Here is a 25,096-nt window from a genome sequence, read left to right as displayed (position 1 = left end):
CCCTGAATTCTGAAGATCATCCATGAGATCTGAAGACGGGTTTAGAATAATTAAATCTGAAAACTGAGCGTTATATATATGACCAGTGATTTTTGTCTGTTTCAGTCCAACGTAGCATTATTTATATGTACATAAGCTGATATTTTTGTTGTACATAATTGTTATGCATACATACTCATAAAATAAATAACGTACAGTCATATACATTGGTGTTTTGTTTCCAGTCGGTTTTATTATCGATCTCTCTTTCTCTCGTTTCTTCTCAAATCTATTTTGTCCGACTGTATGGTCTATAAATATAAAAAAAACATGGCGGAAAGAAGTGAGTATAAAGATAAAACGACACCACTAGGGCACATTCATTTATTAATCATCGGCTATTAGATGTCAAACATTTGGTAATTTTGACATATAGTCTTAGAGAGGAAACCCGCTACATTATTCCATTAGTAGCGAGGGATCTTTTATATGCACCATCCCACAGACAGCACGTACCACGGCCTTTGATATACCAGTCGTGGAACACTGGCTACGTCCCAACCCCACTACAGATAAAAAGACGTACACAATACAGCTTATCGGGCATGAAACGTTCTACCCAGTGATACTAACTAAACATCAAACAACTCAAACCAGGTCTCGAACGCCCGTGATTGGAATTGGCCACTTCCTACATTTTACAGATGTTTTATAATGACAAAAATTAAATATTTCTAAACTGCTAACAAAACACAGAAAGAAGAAGAACATGTTGAAAGTGAATAGGTTAGCTATTCACACTTTGTTTATAATTTATTTATTATTCAGAAGAAGGTAAACATGGTGAATAATGACAATAAAGTTTGAATCGCCATATAATAAAGTATTACAGTTAAGATAGTTACGAATATTACGAACTGTAAATTGAACAGTAAATAGTGTTCAGCGTCTTTAATACGTAACTATTAAATTTTTGTGTACATATAATAATGCCATTGGTTTGATGTAATGCCATTATTCGTCTTTACGAATAACTGTATTATTATTTTAAATTTATTATTCATCATTACCTCATCAACAATCGTATATTAAATTCAGGAAATAATAATTAAATTCAGGAAATTTCAAAAGGCGACAAGTGTCTTAAAAAAATCAGTAAAATACGAAGCAACTCTAAATTGTATATATATATATATATATAAATATTATAAATGAAAGCTTTAAACAGCATATAGTTAAAAGTAGTGACATTAATTACAAAATTAAGATAATATAATTTTATATAAATGCAGTCTGACAACAACGTCCAAAATATTTAAGACAATTTTATTTAATGTAAATTTTATGTAGATTTTCGTCAATATTATTACTATACATCCGTAATCGTGAGAGCTGTCCCAATGTCTCGTACGTATGTAATTTTAGTCGATAAAAAGGCTCTGTTAGTGGGAAATAATTCTAATTAGTAAATACCTTTTTCTTATAAATGTTTGGATTGGTCCAAATGATATCATGTGACTTATATAAAAACCCTACAAAAACGATATTCGAAATTCCGTAAAGCAGATCGTTTTAGTTTTAAAATTTAACAAAATAACCACATTATTTGTTAATATTGAAAATCAGTAAATGTTATTAATTGCTTAGAATGTATGAAAGAATAAAAATTAGTATTCCTTTTATTCGATGTGTTAATTTCCTCAAGAAACGATATACACTTGGAATTATGAAAACTGAACATGAACATTGTTGCGTTCATGGAAGAATAAATCACAGACGTTTGCGTGAAGCCGTTCTAACATTAATTGAATAAAGCGGTCCATACTGCCATGAAACATCAAATATTATCACATTCTTATATTGGACACTTCACCGGGAAATTCGGATGATGTGCCCAAGACAAACGTGCTTCAACAAGGACATGGATGTCGGCACGTGCCAAATGGTTGATTGATTATCATGTTAAATTCATAAAATTTTAAAATGGCAGCAACACACAATCTTGAGTCTTTTTAACAGGATAGCTGGGGAAAATTTCACAAAACATCGAAAGTTTAAGGAAGGAAATGTTTTATTTAACGACGCACTCAACACATTTTATTTACAGTTATATGGTGTCGAACATATGGTTAAATACCACACAGATATTGAGGGAGGAAATCCACTGTCGCCACTACATGGGCTACTCTTTTCTATTAGCAGCTAGGGATCTTTATATTCACCATCCCAAAGACAGGATAGCACATACCATGTACCAGTTCGAAAGTTTACGTCTGCGGCTAGAAGTTATACGGGGATACATTTACATCTATTTCACGAAGAAAATTATATAATTACGGAAAATGGAGCATTTTAAGGACAAAATAAAATATGTATTGTACTATAATAGTAATAAGAACTGTGCTTTAGTCGTAAATTTACTTTTACGTGCAAAACTACGCTTACGATGTAGGGTTTGTTTGTTTGTTGTTTTAAAAAAAAAATGAAATTGGGCCTTGCAAAAAACTAATTTACACTTTGGCAGCGGTTTCACTGTGAACGCTGCCGTTGGTAAGAATTGAGATTTCGCTGGCGCTGGGCTGATTGTCCAGCCCCGAGTCACTGCTATAACCGTCCTGGAGATCACCCTCGTCACGTGGCCCATCTTCATCCTTGACCCTTCCCGTACCACCGAGAACGGCCAGCAGCTGTTCCTTCATTATCTCCCTTTTCTTTGCCTTGGAGTCCTGGTACTCGCGGCCGTAGTGGGCCATGACGGCGAGGATGATGAAGCCGCCGAAGGTGAACCCGACCAGCAGCAGGAAGGACCTAGCCTTGTTCTTGAGGACGTACATGACGATCAGCTCGTAGAAGGCCGGGGGCGGCAGAATCATGACGTTGTATACGGCTGGGTACCACGTCCGCTGCGGGTCCTCGTTCATGACGCGGCACACCCACGTGCCGTTGAAGGAGATGCCGACCTCGTGGAAGACGTCGGGTGCGGGCGAGGAGGCGTTGGTCTTGTTGGCGCGGGCGTCGAACAGGACGTTGTTGTAGAACCACTCCCTGCTGGCGTTCGGGTAGAACTGGCCGAGGAAGTGGCTGTTGCAGGTCAAGGTCATATCGAGCGTCTCCTTGACCCACATGTTGATCTCGTCCGTCCTGACCAGCACCGAGTAGATGCCGACTGTCTTGCGGCTGCCGGGCTTGTACTCCATCTGGCACGTGTACACGCCGGTGTCGTACAGCTGCAGGTTCCGTATGACCAAAGTTCCCTTGTACAGGACCATCCGCGACGGGTCGAGCTCGATGGGCTTTTCGTTGTGGCGCCATCTGAAGATTGATTGATTGAATTTAAATATAGAACAGAATGCTCAGAATATTTAATAATGCATGTGTGTTCACAGTCACAAGTAGGTTCATCTGATATAAACGTGTGGCTATTTAGATCACTGCTGCCACGACAAAGTCTACAATGTAATATTTGATCACTTCTAGTACCCAGGTAAAAAAACAAAAGGAACTTGCTTATCGTCCTTTCGTAATTGTTTTAAAAAAACAGAAGCTAATAAAGATTTAAATGTTCTAGTTTCTAAATAATTCCTTAGTTGAATTCCTAATAGGAAACATTAATCGAAGTATAATTTAGTACATAAAAGTAAGAAGCTTGTTTGTAATTGTGCATTGTGTCTCATGTCGTATGGAGTTGTTTCGCTTAGTTGGTATGAGAGAGAGAGCTATTTTGGGGGTTTTTTAAAAGCCTTTATTTTCGATATAGCCTACATCGGCTACACATCCATGTATATAGAAACGACGTAAACTACTTTACTGTTCTGGGTATTGCTTTAACTCTGAGAGAGTTAGATGAGAGAGAGAGAGAAAGACGACGCAAACGCTTTAAACTAGAGATTGAGAGAGAGTATGATTTTTTTTTTTTCTCCCGATTAGTAAACTAGAGAGAGAGAGAGAGAGAGAGAGAGAGAGAGAGAGAGAGAGAGAGAGAGAGAGAAGACACACACACACAGACAGACAGACGGACAGAGAGAGAGAGAGACAGATCCACGGACAGACAAAGAGAGAGAGAATGAGAAATAATATTTTTTATTGACTAATCTGACGGCATACTTGACACACAAACGCCGTTGTACAACCTGAAGATGGACTTAGAGTAATCCTTCCTGATGAGGTCGGTGACGTGGTTCTCGCACGGCAGGTTCACATTGTCCGTCTCGTTCACGACGAAGCTGTAGTACATGGACGCCATCAGCTTGTTCAGCTTGCTCTGGATCCTCCTCGGGAACTCGTCCATCGTGTCCCGGAAGGCCTCGAACATATGGTACGCCTTGTTCAGCTTCCTCAGCGACGACAGCTTCAGGCCGAAGATGTTGGGAGACCAGAGGGCCATGCGTCTGACGCGCGCGATCTTTGCCAGGATTTGCCGTTTCTGCAGGGCGAGCAGGTGCATGTATGCGCCATTGTTCCAGGAAACCGGCGGTGACGAATGTCCTGAAGACCCTTAAGCATTAATTTAGTAGACAGTATAGTAACTACATACATGTGATATGGTGTTATATGGTGGTGGTGGCAGTGTTAGGGTATAACGTTTGTTTTGTTTAACGACACCACTAGATCACATTGATTTATTGATCATCGGCTATTAGATGTCAAACATTTGGAAACCCGCTACATTTTTCGTTAGAAGCAAGGGATCTTTCATATGCACTTTTTTACAGACAGGAAAGCACATACCACGGTCTTTGACCAGTTGTTGTGGGCGGGATTTAGCTCAGTCGGTTGAGGGCTTGCTTGAGGTGCTTGCGTTGCAGGATCGAACCACCACGGTGGATCCATTGAACTGTGGTATGTGCTTTCCTGTCTGTGGGAAAGTGCATATAAAAGATCTCTTGCTGCTAATGGAAAAATCTAGCGTGTTTCTTGATGACAACGAGTCAGAATTACCAAATGTTTGACATCCAATAGCCGATGATTAATTAATGTGCTCTAGTGGTGTCGTTAAACAAAACAAACTTAAGACGTACTCGTTACATAATACAGCAGTATCCCAGTGGTAAAACGCTTGCTTGAAGCGCGGTCGGTCTGGGATCGATCCCTGTCCGTGGTGTATTTCTCGTTCCAGTCAGTGCACCAGGACTGCTATATCAAAGGCCATTGCATGTGCTATCCTGTCTGTGGGGTGGTGCATACAACATGTCCATTGCTACTTATAGACTATGTGTCGAAATTACCAACTATTTGACATCCAATAGCCAATAATTAATAAAATCAATGTGCTCTAGTGGTGTCGTTAAACAAAACAAACTTTAACTGTTGCATAATACTCTATGCTCTAACACAGCCGCCGCCACCGCCGCCACCACCACAAACACAAATACCGCCAACAATACACCATATTATTTAGTTACTTTACTCTCGCTCAGTATATGTGAATAGACAATTCGTGTATTTTTTCAGTGGAGGGAAAGACAGATAGGCTCCTCATATCGGATTATGGGGCCGAAAATTGCAGCTATTATTGCAGACGTGTTACTATCAACACATGATTTCGGTAACTTCAGTGTAACACATTACAGTCCACCAGATACGACAAGAGAATAGTACAGGAGGGACCGCCTGCACTGGCAGGTGCAAGGGAGCACCAGCAGTCCGACCGGGATCGGTAGCAGGCGGGGGTGAGTGGTGGTGCTATGGAATTTTGAATGGAGCAGTTAATATGCCAAAGAGAAAAGGTGCGCAGTTTTGATTTGAAGGAATTTTGGCACGAATTTTGAATGGTCAGTCTAAACTGTAAAGGGTAGTAGAGCTAGTATAAGTTTTGACTTTAGTATATCGAGAGTAGCTCGTAGAACTGGCAGCCGAAGTGAAACTTTTATCAACAATTGCAAGTATTCTCGCAACTAGACTTGCTAAAACTCGAAAATAAAATCACTTTCAATTTAGATTTTGCAAACAACGAAAATAAGAAACCTTGAAATGTTTTTATACCCCAAACCACGAAAAATTAAGACCACGAAAATTTCCGGTTATACGGTATGTTTAATTCTATCTTACCATATTTGTTTTAACACTGATCTATGAAGGAACAAAAATATGATTCAACAAAAGACATCGTATCATGTATTACAAGCGTTCGCTTGGTGTGCGGTCGGTCTAGGATCGATCCCTGTCGGTGGGCCCATTGGGTTATTTTTTGTTCCATCCAGTGCAATACGACTGGTGTATCAAAGGCCGTTGTCTGTGCGATCCTGTCTGTGGGATGGGGCATAAAACAAATCCTTGCTACTAATGGGACAATGTAGCGGGTTTCCTCTCTAAGACTATATTTGAGCCAATGCACCACGACTGGCATATCAAAGGCCGTGGTATGTACTACCCTGTCTGTGGGATGGTGCATATAAAAGATCCCTTGCTGCTAATCGAAAAGAGTAGCCCATGAAGTGGCGACAACAGGTTTCCTCTCTCAATATCTGTGTGGTCCATAACCATATGTCTGACGCCATATACCCGTAAATAAAATGTGTTGAATGCGTCGTTAAATAAAAAAAAATCCTTCCTCTAAGACTATATGTCAGAATTACCAAATGTTTAATATCCAATAGTCGATGATAAAAACAAAAAAAATCAATGTGCTCCAGTGGTGTCGTTAAACAAAACAAACTTTAACTTTGCAATGCTCCTTTTGTCTAATTCTGAAGGTTGCACACCGCCTTTCACGTTTGCGCGTATTTCAATGCTATTTCTATGTTAGAATATATTCTGTGAAAAACAGGACAATGTTGAGAGAGCTACGTGACAGCTTTTTTCAGAAAGTGCATTAGCTTTCTAACTTTCATTAAAAAAATATCAACTTAGGTTGACTACGACAAAATTAGAATTATTCACTCTTATAACCGAGTTTCACCTCATTTTGCTGTTAAATGAGGGACAGTATACCAATTAAAAAAGTCTGAAATGTACAGTGGCTGTATGTTCCTCTTCAATGAACGCTAGCTAAATTCGAGTATGTTAAAATAATTTATTAAAAAATGATCGACTCAGTCTACATAGCCATAATAATTAAATTATTACCAAAATAGGGGCGGGATTTAGCCCAGTGGTAAAGCGCTTTCTTGATGCGCGGTCGGTTTGGGATCGATCCCCGTCGGTGGGCCCATTTGACAATTTTCGTTTCGGCCAGTATACCACGACTGGTATATCAAAGGCCGTGGTAAGTGCTATCGTGTCTGTGGTATGGTGCATACAAAAGACCCCTTGCTACTAATGGAAACATGTAACGGATTTCCTCTCTGGGACTGTACGTCAAATTTACCAAGTGTTTGACATCCAATAGCGGATGATTAATAAATCAATGTGCTCTAGTGGTGTCGTTAAACAAAAACAAACAAATAAACAAACAATGTTACCGAAATATGGATATAACAAGTAAAAATCACCATGCCCAATTAACATGTCTCATAACAATTAGAATGTACAAGCCACGTAATATATAAAAGTCCATACTTGTACCTGTTTCATGTTTCGCGCTCTGCGATATTATCAGCAAACCAAACAGAACATAAGCAATTAAATATATAGTTAATGGCTTCATTTTGCAATGAAACCAGTTAATCAAATTTTAACTATGGGCTGTATAGCATTAACATTTAATGTAAATAACGTCATTGACGTCATATGACGTCACAATATAATACAATAATTATTTTATTGTAATTACTAAGGTCTCACTACACAGATGTCATCTGCCATTGAAACCCATGTTAAATTGCCCAACTTCAAATGAAGATTGCCAATAGCAGGGGTTCTCGTTGGCACTAACAACATACACCATTGCGAACATGCATTATGTAAGCATTTATTTTCACTCCAAAATTGATAACATTTCCGTCTCAGTGTTTTGCTATATTACCGCATCTGGCTGTAGTACTGGTCCAAATTGGTGGTTCATTAACCGATTCACTGCGGCTGTCTCTTGCGCTATATACTCATGTCCCAAAAGGTCAATGTACAATATTACAAAATAACATGGGCAAAATACAGCCAGAAGGCTTACCATTAAACATACATATTGTTTTAATTCTTCACCATTTCCTAGAAGTGAATATGTGAGCCATAACTTGTGTCACAATTAGGAACTTTGGTGGACCGTGATGAATGAAATCTCACCCGGAAGTGATCTGTGTAGTGAGACCTAATGCCAAAACTAATACTCTAGAATACTGGACTATAGATGATATTGAAATAAGTTCCAGTGAACAGACACTCCATTTGGGATTAATCCGTGCGACTTCCAGTGAATCTTTAAACACTAGTGAGCGTATCAGTTTGGCAATCAGGACAATGTCCAGTCTGATTAATACTGGTCTACACGGTACAAATGGTCTTAACCCAAACATATCATATAAGATGTATCAAGCATATGTTCTATCAAGACTCCTGTTTGGCTTGGAAGTACTGCAGCTGAGTAGCTCAGATTTGGAGAGCTTAATGAGATTCCATCACAATAGTCTACGAATGTTCCAGTCTCTACCACAACAGACTGTGATTGGTGTACTCCATCTCCTCCTTGGAACATTACCCACATCTGCAGAGATTCACAGAAGACAACCCAGTTTCCTGTATTTTGTGTTAATCTGTAACAATACTAGTATCCAAGAACTAGTGATCACAGACAAACTGCTGTTAATATGAATAATCCTCGATCTTTCTTTTGCCGAGTTGCTGGTACATTGAAACTCTATCAGTTACCCAGTTTGAATGAACTGCTTGACCATCTACCAACAAAATTGGTGTGGAAAAGAATATTCACTAAACAAATCAATCGTTTTTGGACAAACAAATTTTATTGCTGAACTAACAGAAACATTTACTTTAAGTATGATGAATTTGTTCTCTCAGTGTATTGGCAGTACACATCATATTTGGGACTCACTAGAATCAATAGTGATTGAAGTTCGGAAAGGAGTCACCAGAGCGCGAATGATAACAGGAACCTATATGCTTCACACAAACAAAAGCAAATTCAGTCCCTATCAGATAGATCCAACCTGCCCACTATGTCGTGTTGAAGATGAAGACATTGTTCAGGTACTAACCCGGTGTCCAGAATACCATTAATTAAGAAAACTGTATATGCCAAACATTAATAGAGAGCTAATAAAGTTATTAGGTGTCACCACATGGAATCAAAAATTTAAAGACAAAACTCGGACAGTACACATATGTATCAGTATTTGAACTTAGACCGGTTAAATCGCCTGTCTATAGAACTATGTGATAAAATACATTTGAATCACCTGTCTATAGAACTATGTGATAAAATACAGTTGAATCGCCTGTCTATAGAACTATGTGATAAAATACATTTGAATCGCCTGTCTATAGAACTATGTGATAAAATACATTTGAAAAGAATCACTACATTAAGAGTGTAATGGATGCTTGTACTTCAATCTCAATCTAAATCTCATTCCAAATTGTTTACTATATCTACAAGGACATAGTTCTTGGTGCACCTGTGGCGAGGTGGTTCAATACGGAGAAGAAGAAAAAGCTTACAAGAGGACACTCGTTATATCATTATTATTGGTCAAATTATTATAAATAATATATGTTTTAAAAGGCCTCTGACGAAACCCATTATTAACAAATTAATATATGTCCACGTAGTGTTTCATTCAACCAATCAAAGCATAGCGGACAAAATATTGCTTCCCATATTATATGGTAGCCATTTACATGGGTGGTGTTGGGCTAAGTAAGTACAAGGCTCGCTTGGGGTGCTTGGATCAGAGGATCGAACCTGCTTAGTGGTCCCAACCAGTGTCCGACGATTATTATATCAAAGGCCGTGGTATGTGATGTTCTCTTTGTGGGAAAGTAGGCATACATATAAAAATATAACCTGCTACTAATGGCAAAATGTAGTGGGTTTTACCTCATCTAGTAACCGATGATGAATTCATCAATGTGCTTTAGAGGTGTCGTTAAACAAGTTTTAACGTTTATATGGTATATTATATACATGTATACTCAAAACAATTATTTAAAGGCCCGTAGATGATGCATGATGCACGGTTAATCTAGGATCGATCCCCGTCGGTAGGCCCATTGGGTTATATCTCGTTCCAGCCAGTGCACCACGACTGGTATATCAAAGTTCGTGATGTGTGCTATCCTCTCTGTACGAAGGTGCATATAAAATATCCCTTGTTAACTAATGGAAAAAAAGTAGCGGGTTTCCTCTCTAAGACAATGTCGACATTACCATATGTTTGACACCCAATAGCCGATGATTAATAAATCAATGTGCTCTAGTGGTGATGTTAAACAACACAAACTTTAACTTTTTTCTCCCGTTATTAATTAATGAATTAATGATTTTCTGTAGGAGTAACCCATATAGTGGCAGCAGGTTTTCCCTCTCTCTATAGACCACGTGTCAAAATAAAGGAAAACAAATAAGTCATTAATTTCGCACACAATTTCATTGGTTTTGACCCTTTCAAATCCCTATACGGCGTAAAAAGAATTGTTTTCGGGAACGTGACCAAAAAAAAAAAAAAAAAAAAAAAAGGTCTAGGATCTATCACCGTCGGCTCGGCTTTTTCGTTCCAGCCAATGTACCACCACTGATGTATCAAAGGCCGTGGTATGTGCTATTCTGCCTATGGAATGGTGCATATAAAAGATCCTTTGTTACTTATGGAAAAATGTAGCGAGTTTCATCTCTAAGACTGTCAAATTTGACATCCATTAGTCGATGATTAATAAATCAGTGTGCACTAGTAGTATCGTTAAACAAAACAAAACTTTAACAGAGCTCAAAATAGCTTTGCGAATTAGGCCCCAGCCAGCAATGGTATCGTAATGGGGGTATGGGGGTTTGGGGAGGGGGTGGGGGTGGGGGTGACGGTGGGGGTGTTGGTGTTGAGTGGAGGTGTTTAACCGGAAACGAAATGGTCGCATATACAAACAGGATTAAACAAATAACAAAAGACAATGATTATGTTCCAACTATTTACTAAGAAACAGCTCTATTTTGTAAGAATATTTTTGAAGAACAACGCATAATAGAATACTAAAAAAATTTGTGTAGAAGAGGATTGAACGAAATATAATATAACAGTTTGTGTACATCGTTTTATTAATGATCTAAAGTGAATTAAACCAGCAAATTATCAAATTAACACCTGTATTTCTGTGCCGCTGCTACTGCCATTAAGACTTTTAAAAAAATAAATAATTAGTCATCACAAAACACTTACAGAATTGTTTTTCTAAATATAACTACTAAATTGCATTATCTATATGTTATCAAACTTTTTTTTTAGCTCGACCCTTATAAACTTACGAACCCACGATATCATGAAATATAGAGATTTCTCAAAGGTATAATTTCAACCAACAACAGTCATGTTTATCTCGAACCACCATTATGATTCTCTTCAACATCGAGATAACAAAGTTTGACCTAGTATAGTAGATATTTTAGTTTGACAGCGACAGAATCCTACACGTTAACTCCAAACTGCTAATTACTTTAATATACTGAACAACAAAAGAAACGCACATCAAAGTAGGCCTAATGGTCAGTCTGTATTCAGAACAGATTTACAGGATTACAAACGTTCAGTTCTGAGGAATTATAAAAAGGAATATCGACCTGTAATTCTCCTGAATCTCCATTCTAAAAACGGGTTTCTTCTCTCATTAGCTGTATGGTCCTTATCCATATGTCTGAATTCATATAAAAGTAATTGAAATATGTAGAGCGATTCGTTAACTGAAACATTCCTTACTTCAGTTCTAAAAAAAAACATAACAATACAATTTAATGTTAGAAATGAAAATTATATTTGCGTTTCGTTTGATGTTTAGTGTAGATCAAATACGAGGTTGTTATAAAAGGAGAACTTCATAGACAGACTCGGGTATATGACAGGAACTACTGTTAAGCTGTATCCTAACCGGACGCGTGCTACACAAGCGACGTGAGCGATGCAAGCAACCGATGCCATAATATTTATAATCCTAACCAGACGGGGCCGTAACAAAAGTCTCCATTTTGAAATTGTTATCAACAGTTAAAACCGCCAAGTAAAACTTGTCCGATTGGTTAATATATGTTTGGTGCTCGTGCCGCGCGTGGTAAAAATAGAAAGACTTCCCTCGGTACTGTGTCGCGCCGTACGCGAGCGGTTATAGAATACGGCGATTGAAAATCTATGGTTTCTAAAATAATCGCTCGCACCGCGCTCGCGTCCGACTAGGATACAGCTTTAATCGTAACGCGCGTCTGTGCGTTGTCAACACTCGTAGATCTTGCAGTTACAGCGGTACGGCAGATGGAGTGTGATTCGCCTGATTCTGCTGTACTGGGCCAGCTTCTCGCAGTACGCCCACACGTACACCGTCTCGTACGACTCCACGCACTTACTGACGCGTTGCTTCTGGGCGTAGTGGTTGTGCGCGTAATGTCGCGGCGCTGAGTTCTCAGTGCAGAATTTGCAGTTCCGGTTGTTCGAGCTGTAAGTAATAATAATACTGATAACAATGATGATGATGATGACGATGATAATAATAATAATAATAATAATAATTAATAATAAAAATAACATCAAGGACAATAATATCAACAACAACAACAACAATAATAAAGGTAATGATTATGATGATGATGATAATGGTGGTGGTGGTGGTGATAATGCTAGTAAGAATGATGATACTGATAACGATCAATTAATTAAAACACACCACCGCAGTAGAAGTGTACAAAAAGGTCGTAGTTGAGCAAGATTGTGCCAACTAAAACATTTTTGCGAAATCTAAGGGAGACTAATTGATTTTTGTTTATAACAAGAATAATACAAATAATAACTGGCCTTGGTGGCGTCGGACTACAGTCTCCAACCCAGAGCGAGTTCTTAAGGGCTCGATGGGTAGGTATAAGGCCACTACACCCTCTCTCACTAACCACTAACGCACTGTCCTGCGTACACAGTCCAGATAGCTGAGGTGTGTGCACAGGATAGCGTGCTTGAAAATAAGTTGAAATGAAATGAAATGAAAAGAATAAGTAGAAATAGTTGTAGTTAAAGTAGTTGTAGCTGTAGCTGTAGTTGTTGTAGTTGTAGTTGTAGTTGTAGTAGTAGTAGTAGTAGTAGTAGTAGTAGTAGTAGTAGTAGTTGTAGTAGTAGTAGTAGTAGTAGTAGACGACGACGAAGAAGAAGAAAGAAGACAAAAAAAGAAGAAAGAAAGAAGACAGAAGATAAAGAAAAGACGAAGAAGAACAAAGAAGGAAAAGAAGAAGAAAGAAAAATAAAGAAGAAGAAAGAAGTTAAAGAAGAAGAAAGAAAGAAAAAAGAAAGAAGTAAGACGAAGAAGAAGAAGAAAAGAAGAAGAATGGCTTACTATTTGCTAAAACAAACATAATATTGACTCACTCGTGACATCGAGTGTATTTGATTTTCTGGTAGTCCGGGTTGATCACCCAGCATCGTCCGCTGTAGGAGTAGAACTGACGCAGGGTGTACTGGTAGCTTGGACACACCTCACCGACTAGCTTGCCGTACACCTTTCTCACTGAACCGTGCCCCACCACTGATCTGCAAGTGGACGAATCAAAGATCGACATGAATATAATTTGTCAAGTATGTAAACTTCCATAACAACAACAACAACAACCACAATTACCACACTTTAATCGGTTAATTAAACTGAAGGTAAACATACAATTATACTTGAAATATTTTAAATCGTATTACATAATTTTACGTCTTTAATGTTAATTTGTGAACTTTTTTATATTTATATTTTGTAATATCAAGAACTGTAAGTACACAGTTGTAACTGAAATATTCTGAATAATTATATTTGACAATATATCTCTACTATATTACATCACGGAATGTATCTATATTGCTATTACACATATCTCTATAATGTAATATCATGTATTTATATTGTTAATAATAATGGTAATAGTAATAACATGTACTGTATTTGTATTTGTATTCATATATGTGCCAAACAATGTATTCCTATCAACTGTATCCTCCTGTAAACCATCTTGTCAAAATCAGAATATGTATGTTACTCTTACGTCGTTGCATAACGGCCTGAATGTAATACATTTCTTTTCTGTTCTGTTTTGTAAACTGTATCTCTGTATAACGTCGAATGGCTGATGATGATTAAACATATAAAAATATTTTCCTAAGGAATATTAAATTTGAATCAAGCGACCAAAACTCTATTTACGTGTTTATATCACACGACCGGAACTCTATTAACGTGCTCATAGTTATATTAACCAATCACAACTCTATTTAAGTGCTTATATCAAACAACCAAAACTCTATTTACGTGCGTATATCCACTGAAGATTCAAACATGTCCATCCCGATTATCATCTCCGACATATGTCGGTTGTATTGACTGAGACAAAAGTGGGGTGGGTGTGTGATTTTGATGTTTAACTACTAGGGACAAATTTAGACTGTTGTATAGTTTTTCTTCTTCTGCGATCCCAAAGCTACGCTCAAACTTCCAGACCTGTTCTCACCAGGAAGTCTGCTTCCGTTGAAGGGACGCCACCGGTCCCCAAAGTTTCTCTTTGAGGTCCACAGGATACCTCCAGGTTTCTTGTCTCAGAGAGTTGTATGATGTGCTGGACTGAAGGATGTGTTCTTTTTGTATTTTTAAATTCTGGACGAGTTACCTACCTTTTGTAACGATGCAGGACTCCTGCCAACTTGTTTCCGAATGCAACGAGTCTGTTATGATCAGGGAGGAGTCCACGATGCGGTGGTAGGGGGTGCACGGGTTGGACTGGCTTAACGGGGTAGACAGGGATTGCAGGCTGGCCGTACAACACCACACGCAGGTTCGGATTCTTGTGCAACTCCAACTTGATGTAATGACTACAAAGGAAGGATGAAATAGAAAGCAAAACGATATGTTATCAAAGTTAAAGTTTGTTTTGTTTAACGACATCACTGGAGCACATTGATTGGTTAATCATTGACTATAATGATATATACGAGTAACCACCAAGTTTACAAGTTTATTTATTGCCTCAAGTTTTACAACTCATCATCATACATAATAAATACATGTCTATATACAATATATACAGTACTTATAATGGTGTGTGTGGGTGGGTGGGGGGGGGGGGGGGGGAGATGATTTTCACATAATATGGTAAATGACAAAATCACAATACAAACATAACTATACAGTCTAAAACTAGATACAATCAAGTTATTTCTTAACTTATTTGCCAGAATTGAATATTTTTTTCAAGTTTATTGAACTCTTTAATATGTTTAGTAGTTACTAGTTGGACTAACTTTAACAGCCTCTGAAAATTGCGGGACCGATAATTTCGTTCGCGCGTCTCTCGCGTAAGTATAATTTGCGCAATGAATTTATGACATCATTTACATGTTCATGATGGGTTACCTAAAAATGAATTGGGTTTCCTGAATTTGTTCTTGCGTATCCCATAAATGGTTTACGCAAATTTTCGATTCTCAGATGTCTGCTTTAATAAATAGTTGTCTATGATCATTATTTCGACGACATTTTTGTATAAAATGGGAACTCATCTTCAATTTCATTGGAATTATAAACTGTACATAGTAAATGTTTTTTCAACATCTTTATATCTATTAAATACTACATTTAACATTATGCAAGAAACCAAATATTTGATAATAACGACCAGCCATAAATGAAATCAGACAGGCATTATTTGTATCACAATTATTTTCTGTATTTATAACGCGATGAACTGACCATGGCATGCAACTCAATAAAACGTAATGTTAAAACTCAGTTACAGTTTATTATTTAGTTTTAAACCCATACCAACTCGCATAACAATGGGGTTTTTCGCCAAGAAATCTTCGTGAAAAGAATTACCCCCCACAACCCCCCCAAAAAACAACAACAACAAAAAAAACCAAAAAAAAAACAAAAAAAAACAACAAACAACTCCCTCCACCCCCCCCCCCCCCCCCCCCACACACACCACTAGTTACCATCAAGGTGCATTGGTTAAATCTACTTTTCTATTATTACAAGCATGACGACAACTAATAGGACAGCCAAGGTCTTTAGTCTCCGTGTACCGTATTATCGATTACTAGTAACAATGCAGGTGAAATTGCGTACCTTGGCTGTTCACTCTAGTATTCAAAAGTGAGATTTTGCGTATATCACGCGTCAAATTTTATTGAAACAATGTTAAGAAGTCATCTATCACGAAATGTTGCTAACACATTGTTAGACTTGCTAAAAATGACAAATTCGGGCGATTCGGTGCCCCAAGTTCGAGTCCCTGTAACGACATGGGACAATTTGAGGCCAGAAAAGATTTAATTATCCTCTGCGTCAGTGCGTTAATATCTGTGTATGTAATAGTCAACCTCTTTTTATTAACTTACATGTTTCTCTGTCACACTAGTACTGAGATTTAAATATTTGGTCGTCTCAAACTAATTTCAAGTTGATTTCGTTCTTGTATCCAATTACGGTTCAAATACGCTGTCCTAAGCATACACCTCAGTTATCTTGGCTGTCTGTACAGGACAGTGGGTTAATGGTTAGTTGTTAGTGATTAGGGAGATAAAAAAAAATCGGTGTAGTGACCTTACACCCCCTCCACTCTGAGTAGAAGCCCGTACCAAAATGCGAACCGAGAACCTACCAGCCCTACTTCCGGTAGCTTAAACACTACACATAAAAAAGGCCGATAAAAAACTTACTCTGGATAGCCCGACTGCACGTGGCTTAGTTTGTACTCCGCAGCCCTATCAAGGTAGACCCAACATTTCTTCGCCGGCGGTATATACGGATAGTAAACCGGTCTGTACTTCTCCTGGTACGGGTTCCACGCCTGACAGGCGGCGACTACGAGCACCAATATGCAGACTGCCTGTGAACATGAAAACAAAACACACACGACATTGGTTGATATGACAATGCTACAGTTTAAAGGCACTGGTTGCATTACTCACGCACAGGGGAACAAGGAAGGAACTGTTTTATTTAACGACGCACTGAACTACATCCTGCCTCCCGCACAGGGGAACAAGTACATGTACATATAAAATTATACAAATACAGACGCAGATACACATACACATACACATACACAGACGCAGATACACATACACATACACATACACATAATTATACACACATCAGATGTAAATATATATCAGATGCGGATGCCAATGCCGGTGTCGATACAGGTACAGATACATTCAGTCACATTCAGATACAGAATCAAATATATTCAGATACAGATACAAATACAAATACAAATACAGATGCAGATGCAGACACAGACACAGACACAGATACAGATATAGAAAGAAAGAAAGAAAGAAATGTTTTATTTAACAGATACAGATACAGATACAGATGCAAATATATTCAGATACAGATACAAATACAGATGCAGATGCAGGCACATACACATACACATACACATACACATACACAGACACAGACACAGATACAGACACAGACACAGTTACAGATGCATATACAGATACAGATGCAGATACAGATACAGATGCAGATACAGATACAGATACAGATACAGATACAGATACAGATGCATATACAGATACAGATACAGATACAATTGCATATACAGATGCTGATACAGATACAGATACAGATACAGATACAGATACAGATACAGATGCATATACAGATACAGATACAGATACAGATGCAGATGCATATACAGATACAGGATACAGGATACAGATACAGGATACAGATACAGATACAGATACAGATACTGATAAAGATACAGATACAGATACAGATACAGATGCATATAATACAGATACAGATAGAGATAGAGATACAGATAGAGATACAGATGCAGATGCAGATACAGCAGATACAGATACAGATATACAGATACAAATATAAGTAGATATACAAAAGCAAACACATATACAAGTACACATAAACGAACAAACAAACAAACAAACAAACAATCAACTCTAATTTTTTTTTTATTACTACCGACCTCCCTAACTAGAGGTTACAGTGCGGAATGCGAGAGAAACACGTTCGGGCGGTCATTAAGTTCATACACTCCTTCCAATGTTATATGGAATCATGTTAAACCACGGTTGCTACGACGCCCACACTATTACAACAAGGTTATGGGAGGGAATGTCGAATGTGTATGTACCTTTTTGACCGTTAATAAGTAACTGTTGTACAACGCTAAATAAGCTGTTTCAGTGTTCATGTAATTAACTAACTGATCTTCTTGTTTAAGCATGCAAAATATTTTGTCACGTCTGCATTTTATAACTAACTGAAAATATCTAAATATTTAAATGCAAAACTTAGTTTGTTATACATGTGTCGAGATTTATGAAATACAAAAGTAATTCATGTAAATGATTGAAAACAACATAATAACAGTTCAGTTTCACAATAATGACACTTAGAACCCCCTCCCCCCAACCCCCCCCCAAACAAAAACTTCACCAACAAAAAACAAAAACAAACAAAAAACTTTTAATTAATGTCATTTATAGTTTAGTTATTTTCGTGCTTATTTCTAGTTGTGTAACGTTTTGCATCATTATTTCTTTTTTTCCTTTCCTTTTTTCTTTTCTTTTTGTATAATATATTTTCTTTCTATGGTTATCTTTGACTGTTTAAAAAAGAAGAAATGTTTTATTTAATGATGCACTCAACACATTTTATTTACGGTTATATGGCATCAGACATATGGTTAAGGACCACACAGATATTGAGAGAGGAAACCCGCTGTCGCCATTGACTGTTTAAATGTAATTTAAATATACAGTTATGTAATATAGTCGCCATGCATATTGTATGTATGTATGTATATATATATATATATATATATATATATATATATATATATATATATAGAAGAGAGCCTCGTAAGTTGTCAAACTTTGGTTCTTTGGTTCTGTATACAATAAAATATGTTTTCAATCACTAAATCATAAAAACTGACTCTGGAATGCGAATTGGGATGGCTTAACCACTATACCATAAAACTATCTTTGAATACGATTCAATGGTGATATAAGTAGATCACAAACCATTCTCTCCAGTGTAGATATTTGTGAAACAAATTTGCTTAGTTTGTTGGTTTTGAAGAGCACCAAGGGCGGGATGTAGTAGCCCAGTGGTAAAACGCTCGCTTGATGTGCAGTCGGTCTAGGATCGATCCTCGTCGTTGGGACTATTGGGCTATTTCTCGCTCTAGCCAGTGCACCACGACTGGTAGCCCAGTGGTAAAACGACCACTTAATGCGCGGTCGGTCTAGGATCGATCCTCGTCGTTGGGCCTATTGGGCTATTTCTCGCTCTAGCCATTGCACCACGACTGGTATATCAAAAACCGTGGTATGTGCTTTCCTGTCTGTGGGATGGTGCATATAAAAGATCCCTTGCTACTAATCTCTATGACTGTGTCAAAATGACCATATGTTTGATATTCAGTAGCCGATGTTAATAAATCAATATGTTCTAGTGGTGTCGTTAAACAAAATAAACTTTAACTTTGAAGATCACCAGCATATCAAAAACCAATGAATCATTACAATGATACGCGATGAAATATTAAGAAACGCTCCGTTTTGTTTTTAGATATTTCAGTCTATTTCGATACTAAAGATATGACATTTTTGAGGATTAATTAATATTCTCAAGTTTAAACATTTTCTTCAACTGGTTATTTGCGTTATAGATTAAACAGACAGACAGATCTAGAGAGACAGAGAGAGAGACAGAGAGAAAGAGTCACGAACAGAGACAGTGACAGAGATATATAGATAGCGAGAGGGAAGTGAAAAAGAAAGAGAGAAAGAGACGGGAAGTGAGAGAGAGAGAGAGAGAGAGAGAGAGAGAGAGAGAGAGAGAGAGAGAGAGAGAGAGAGAGAGAGAGAGAGAGAGAAAGAGGACACACACACACACACACACACATACAGATAACCCTACCTTCATGGCTGTTAACAAAGAAGTTACGACTACTGACTTCAAAAACGGTCATGGTGTTTTATATACGTTATTTGACCTTGACGTTTTTTTATGACTCCGTACACCTAGCAGCCAGGGAATCTAATAAAAAATTCAACAAGACCATGCAAAAAAGGTTTATAGCCAGTGAAACAAAATCAGGAATACATTATTATTATGTCACGTCACGTTTTCTGCAATACTGCTTTTTAAAGTCACCGAAATAAGAAAAAAAGAAACCAGGATCTAGTAACGTCTTAAATTCGTTCGTAGAAAATCAACGAATTCCATTGGCTGAATAAAAACACGATTAACCAATAAAACAGTTTGCATTTCCTCATTGAGAACACTGTTTATACTAGTTTGTTTATTTATTCATCATGGCAGCAATAAAGTTTAATGTAATAAAGAGTTGCGCACGTTGGAACCCATTTTTAATGAAGATGACATAAAAAAATACTGAGTTTGCTTAATATATTCTAAAAGTTTCGATAAATTACATCGGCGATGTCACTCCCTCTCCCCGGGGGAGGGTTGCCACTGCATATACATGCATTTAAAGACGGCCATAAACTGTACCTGTTTTTGTTTTGTTTTCTCTGGAAGCTATAAAGAATGAATAATATATTTACTCAGAAAATGAAGACCGCTTCAAGGATAAATGGAACATTTTACAATTATAATATCGATTATTGTATTAAAGTAATTTTATAAGTGTTTTTTCTATTATTTGGCTATTAAAGAACTAGGACACAACTATAGACTCTATAGTCTATGAGCCACCAAGACCTCCATCCCTCCGTGTGGTCCACCAAGATCCCCCATCCCTCCCTGTGGGCCACCGATACCCCTATCCCCCCGTTAGTGATTTTCGGTCACCATGTTTTTCAGTTGACCAGGACCCTCAGGTGTCATAATCTGTCTGTTTGCCATAAAATTGATTTTGGGGGTGAGCACCAGATGCGTTGCCATGATCATGTGTAATGACCAAGACCTTAAATTATCTAGGTCGTGATTGCAATCAACTGGACAGCTTCAAAACTATATATACACACTTATTTTGTGTTTTAAGGTTGCTTAGTTACATAGATATGTCATTTTCTCAAATTTCAATGTTTCATTACTGTGTTGCCATGGCAACGGCCCTAGCGCTTACCCCCACCATCAATTTTGTGGCAAACAAGTAGATTATGATAGCTGAGGGTCCTTAATAACTGAAAAAACATGGTGAACGAAAATCGCTAAGGGGGGGGGGGGGGAGGGGGGTGTTCGATATGTTCGCCCATAGACTACTAGAAACCTTCCTTTTTTCTTTTATAGCGCTGATTATTTCTGACTAAAGTGTGTATCCTACATTTATCGATGGTCTCCCATTTGTTACATACCTGTATATTCCCAGTTCTTACACATTCAGCTTAAGGACTAATTAATCAAACCCATAGAACCTTAGTGGAACAGTCTAGTCCAATTTAACTGTTCAATTCAGTTCAACTTTATTCCATCAAAACAATCAGATTGGTACATACTACATGTATGCATTAATTTTGTAAATTGATATGCATACTGTAAATCTGGAAAATAACGCGTGTTTAATCCAAGCGCATGTGATAAACGTTTACAGTGTGAATATCGCATATATGATCGTAGTATGCGTAATAAGCCAGTACTCACGAATCAGAAATGAAACTCTAAATAATGTAAAAATAACACGGATAAGCTAACATAGTCGTCAAGGGGTTTTCTTCTACTATTAATGAATGACTAGAACTTCAATCAGTAGCGACTTAGCGTTTATTGTTTTTCTTCATAAATGGTTTTACGTCTAAAACGGTCTTAATTGGTAACAGCTGAAGCCGTGAGCAATATTATTTCACTTACCAGTACATCAGCTACACGCATAGATTCTCTATCATCACATAGTAAATAGTTAATTTGTAATAAATAAATGTGAATATACAATGTATGTTCTTTCTTGTGTCTTAATTGTTACTAGAAGGTGAGTCCATTATTGCATACGAGGTAAAAGGTATATGATTAACAGTTCACTCACCTATGTTGTTATAAGATGTGTAAGAAAAGGGACGTGTAATAAATAGAAGGATACCTATTTTTAGTTGCTACATGGTTGTGGAACGGTCTGAGTGTAATAAAGTTCTGTTCTGTTCTGTTCTGTTCTGTTCTGGTAATTGCATAAAGGTTTGTAAAAAATAAACTGTATTAACAATGTATACTCAAGCCACGTAAGTATCAAGGAATGTACATGTGACAATTATTTTACATGGAATAAACTCTTTAAAAAAAAAATCAAAAAGAAAAAAAGAAAGAAAAAAAAATCTTGTTAACACCTGCCGTTAAATACGAAATTTGCTTAAAACTAGCAAAAAGGACAGAAAATGCTCTACTTAAAAATATATAATATGTTTTCCACAAGTATAACTGGTTTAGAAAAAACTGTATGGAGACCAGGAATCCCCCCGTGTCACTGTGAGATTCATCCTGGCAGAAACATCTCCCTGTGAGATCATTACAAGAAGGAACGAAAAGAAGAAGAAGAATACTGGTTTTCTTACACACCCATTGGTGAGAACATCATTCGTTATTTTTGATAACACATACTTGTTAACACATATACATGCGCTAACATTTTAAAGACATACCGTCCAATGAAAACAAAAACAAAACAAAAACAGTCGAGTCATCACTCCGTGACGTACAAGAAAAAAAGAAACAAAGAAATGTTTTATTTAACGACGCACTCAACACATTTTTTTATTTACGGTTATATGGCGTCAGACATATGGTTAAGGACCACACAGATTTTAAGAGGAAACCCGCTGTCGCCACTACATGGGCTACTCTTTCCGATTAGCAGCAAGGGATCTTTTATTTGCGCTTCCCACAGGCAGGATAGCAAAACCATGGCCTTTGTTGAACCAGTTATGGATCACTGGTCGGTGCAAGTGGTTTACACCTACCCATTGAGCCTTGCGGAGCACTCACTCAGGGTTTGGAGTCGGTATCTGGATTAAAAATCCCATGCCTTGACTGGGATCCAAACCCAGCACCTACCAGCCTGTAGACCGATGGCCTAACCACGACGCCACCGATGCCGGTGACGTACAAGATAACTCGAAATTGACTTGTCTGTGACGCACGCGTTAACTATACGCGCAAGGGCCGTAAATAGATTTTTGTTGAAAAGCTTTTAAATTTATTTTAAAACTGTTTTCTCAGGATATGTAAGAAATCGAATACAACATTCGTGTCCGTTAGATATCATTTATCTTACAACTCGTTATTTAAAAACGTACCAACTCGCTTTTTCTCATTAGATACATGTTAAAACAACTCGTAAGATAAATGGTATCTGACGGCCACTCACGTAGTATTCTCTATATAGTCCTTCATTTACACGTACTTTCATGTACGCTGTCCTAGACACACACATGAGCTATAGCTAGATACGTCGACAAGGCTGTAATCGTCATTGTCTGTCACAGACAGCGTGCTTGAAAACTAACTGCATAAAATACAAACATAAATGAACACCCCCCCAAAACAAACAAACAAACAAACAAACAAAAACCCAAAACCAAAACAACATATATTAAAGTATTATAGGTGGCAAGAGAAGACACAAGCGTGAAACGGGATATTAAAACAGTCAAAGCATGACTTGTTGTTATTAAAACCCCCACAGAGCTATTAAACGGATCGTCACTCAATCGAAGTTGATAAAGCCAAAAAAAAAAGAAAAAAAAAGCCCCCCAAAAGAAGTATATATATATATATATATATATATATATATATATATATATATATATATATATATATATATATATATATATATATATATAGTTAAAAACTAAATAATGCATGTCAAAAAACAATAAATTGACATTAAAGTTTTCAATAATTCATATAAGCCTATGATTAATTAAATCTTTAAATCAAACCCATCACGATAATGCTTCTTTTTTCATGGTTGTCACGGTAACAAAGAATGTTTATTTAACGGTACCTCAGTAAATGGATTAATCAGTGGCCATTTCTATGATCGAGGTATATTGAATACCCTGAGTCTGAGGGGGACGGGTGACTGAACAATTAGATATAATAATAATACAAAAAGGCCTCGGTTATGTCGTGGTTAAGCCATCGGGCATAAGGCTGCCATGTAGGTACTGGGTTCGAAGCCCGGTACCGGCTCCCACCCAGACCGAGTTTTAACGACTCAGTAGGTAGATGTAAGACCACTACACCCTCTTTTCTCTCACTAACCACTAACAACTAACCCACTGTCTTGGACAGACAGCCCAGGTAGCTGAGGTGTGTGCCCAGGACAGCGTGCTTGAACCTTAGTTGGATATAAGCACACAAATAAGTCGAAATGAAATGAAATGTTAAAGTTTATTTTGTTTAACGACACCACTAGAGCACATTGATTAATTAATCATCGGCTATTGGATGTCAGACATTTGGTAACTCTGACATAGAATCTTAGAGAGGAAACCCGCTACATTTTTCTTTTAGTAGCAAGGAAAGACGAAAACAGATGAGGAATTGAAAATATTTGTAAGAACTGAAATGAAGATAGAAAAAAGTACATCGATTGGGGATGAAGTTGGACGGCTTAATAAAAACGACTTTTTGTGAGGACGGGGAATAGTCCTTTGGCAAAGCGCTCGTTTGATGCGCGGTCGGTCTAGGATTTGTCCCCGTCGGTGGCCATTGGACTATTTCTCGTTCCAGCCAGTGCACCATGACTGGTATATCAAAGACCGCGGTATGTGCTATCCTGTCTGTGGGATCCCTTGCTACTGATGGAATGGTTTTTTTTAGCGGGTTTCCTCTCTAAACCGATAATCACTGTGCTCTAGCAGTGTCGTTAAGGCCCAAACAATATATTTTACAGTGTAATATTACAGGGGAAATGTATGCTAGATTCATACGATCCCCTGTGTTCATATTCGACCTCTCCCCAGGTTCATACCAAGCTACGTCCCTTTTAGTCTAGAGAATGAATGAAGGAAAAAATGAATAAATGAATGAATGAATATTTAATGACACACCAGCACGAAAA

The 25,096-nt window shown here is 37.6% G+C and overlaps 2 protein-coding genes across 4 annotated transcripts; both read right to left on the bottom strand.

Moving 5' to 3' along the window:
• Positions 1–749: 749 nt before the first annotated feature.
• On the bottom strand, positions 750–7,628 carry LOC121369107. Of its 3 annotated transcripts, none has more exons than XM_041493959.1 (3): positions 7,477–7,628; positions 4,110–4,473; positions 750–3,291 (listed from the first exon to the last, which is right to left on the bottom strand). In XM_041493959.1, exons 1-3 carry the CDS (start codon positions 7,562–7,564, stop codon positions 2,490–2,492), a joined length of 1,254 nt encoding a protein of 417 aa, XP_041349893.1. In that variant the 5' UTR covers positions 7,565–7,628; the 3' UTR covers positions 750–2,489. The 3 variants fall into 3 exon arrangements, with proteins under 3 accessions (XP_041349893.1, XP_041349894.1, XP_041349895.1); XM_041493960.1 differs by having other exon boundaries at positions 7,483–7,628; XM_041493961.1 differs by having other exon boundaries at positions 4,110–4,464; positions 7,483–7,628.
• Positions 7,629–10,978: 3,350 nt separating this feature from the next.
• LOC121392806 lies at positions 10,979–20,009 on the bottom strand. Its single transcript, XM_041523883.1, has 5 exons — positions 19,996–20,009; positions 16,746–16,915; positions 14,700–14,897; positions 13,419–13,580; positions 10,979–12,501 (listed from the first exon to the last, which is right to left on the bottom strand). The coding sequence occupies exons 1-5, from the start codon at positions 19,999–20,001 to the stop codon at positions 12,282–12,284; spliced, it is 756 nt and encodes a 251-aa protein (XP_041379817.1). The 5' UTR covers positions 20,002–20,009; the 3' UTR covers positions 10,979–12,281.
• Positions 20,010–25,096: the final 5,087 nt, after the last annotated feature.

This window comes from Gigantopelta aegis, chromosome 3 (genome assembly GCF_016097555.1).
Source record: "Gigantopelta aegis isolate Gae_Host chromosome 3, Gae_host_genome, whole genome shotgun sequence".
Classification (NCBI taxonomy): domain Eukaryota; kingdom Metazoa; phylum Mollusca; class Gastropoda; order Neomphalida; family Peltospiridae; genus Gigantopelta; species Gigantopelta aegis.
This window is presented reverse-complemented; position numbering and strand designations above follow the sequence as displayed.

Excerpts from the sequence above, each read along its gene's own strand:
- LOC121369107 (XM_041493959.1), bottom strand. The coding sequence starts at position 7,564 with ATGAAGCCATTAACTATATATTTAATTGCTTATGTTCTGTTTGGTTTG. Across the intron at positions 4,474-7,476 it reads GAAACATGAAACAGGTACAA|GGTCTTCAGGACATTCGTCA; the intron begins GTATGGACTTTT and ends TTAATGCTTAAG. Across the intron at positions 3,292-4,109 it reads TACTCTAAGTCCATCTTCAG|ATGGCGCCACAACGAAAAGC; the intron begins GTTGTACAACGG and ends ATCAATCTTCAG.
- LOC121392806 (XM_041523883.1), bottom strand. Across the intron at positions 14,898-16,745 it reads GTGCAGTCGGGCTATCCAGA|TCATTACATCAAGTTGGAGT; the intron begins GTAAGTTTTTTA and ends CTTCCTTTGTAG. Across the intron at positions 13,581-14,699 it reads GTCCTGCATCGTTACAAAAG|ATCAGTGGTGGGGCACGGTT; the intron begins GTAGGTAACTCG and ends GTCCACTTGCAG.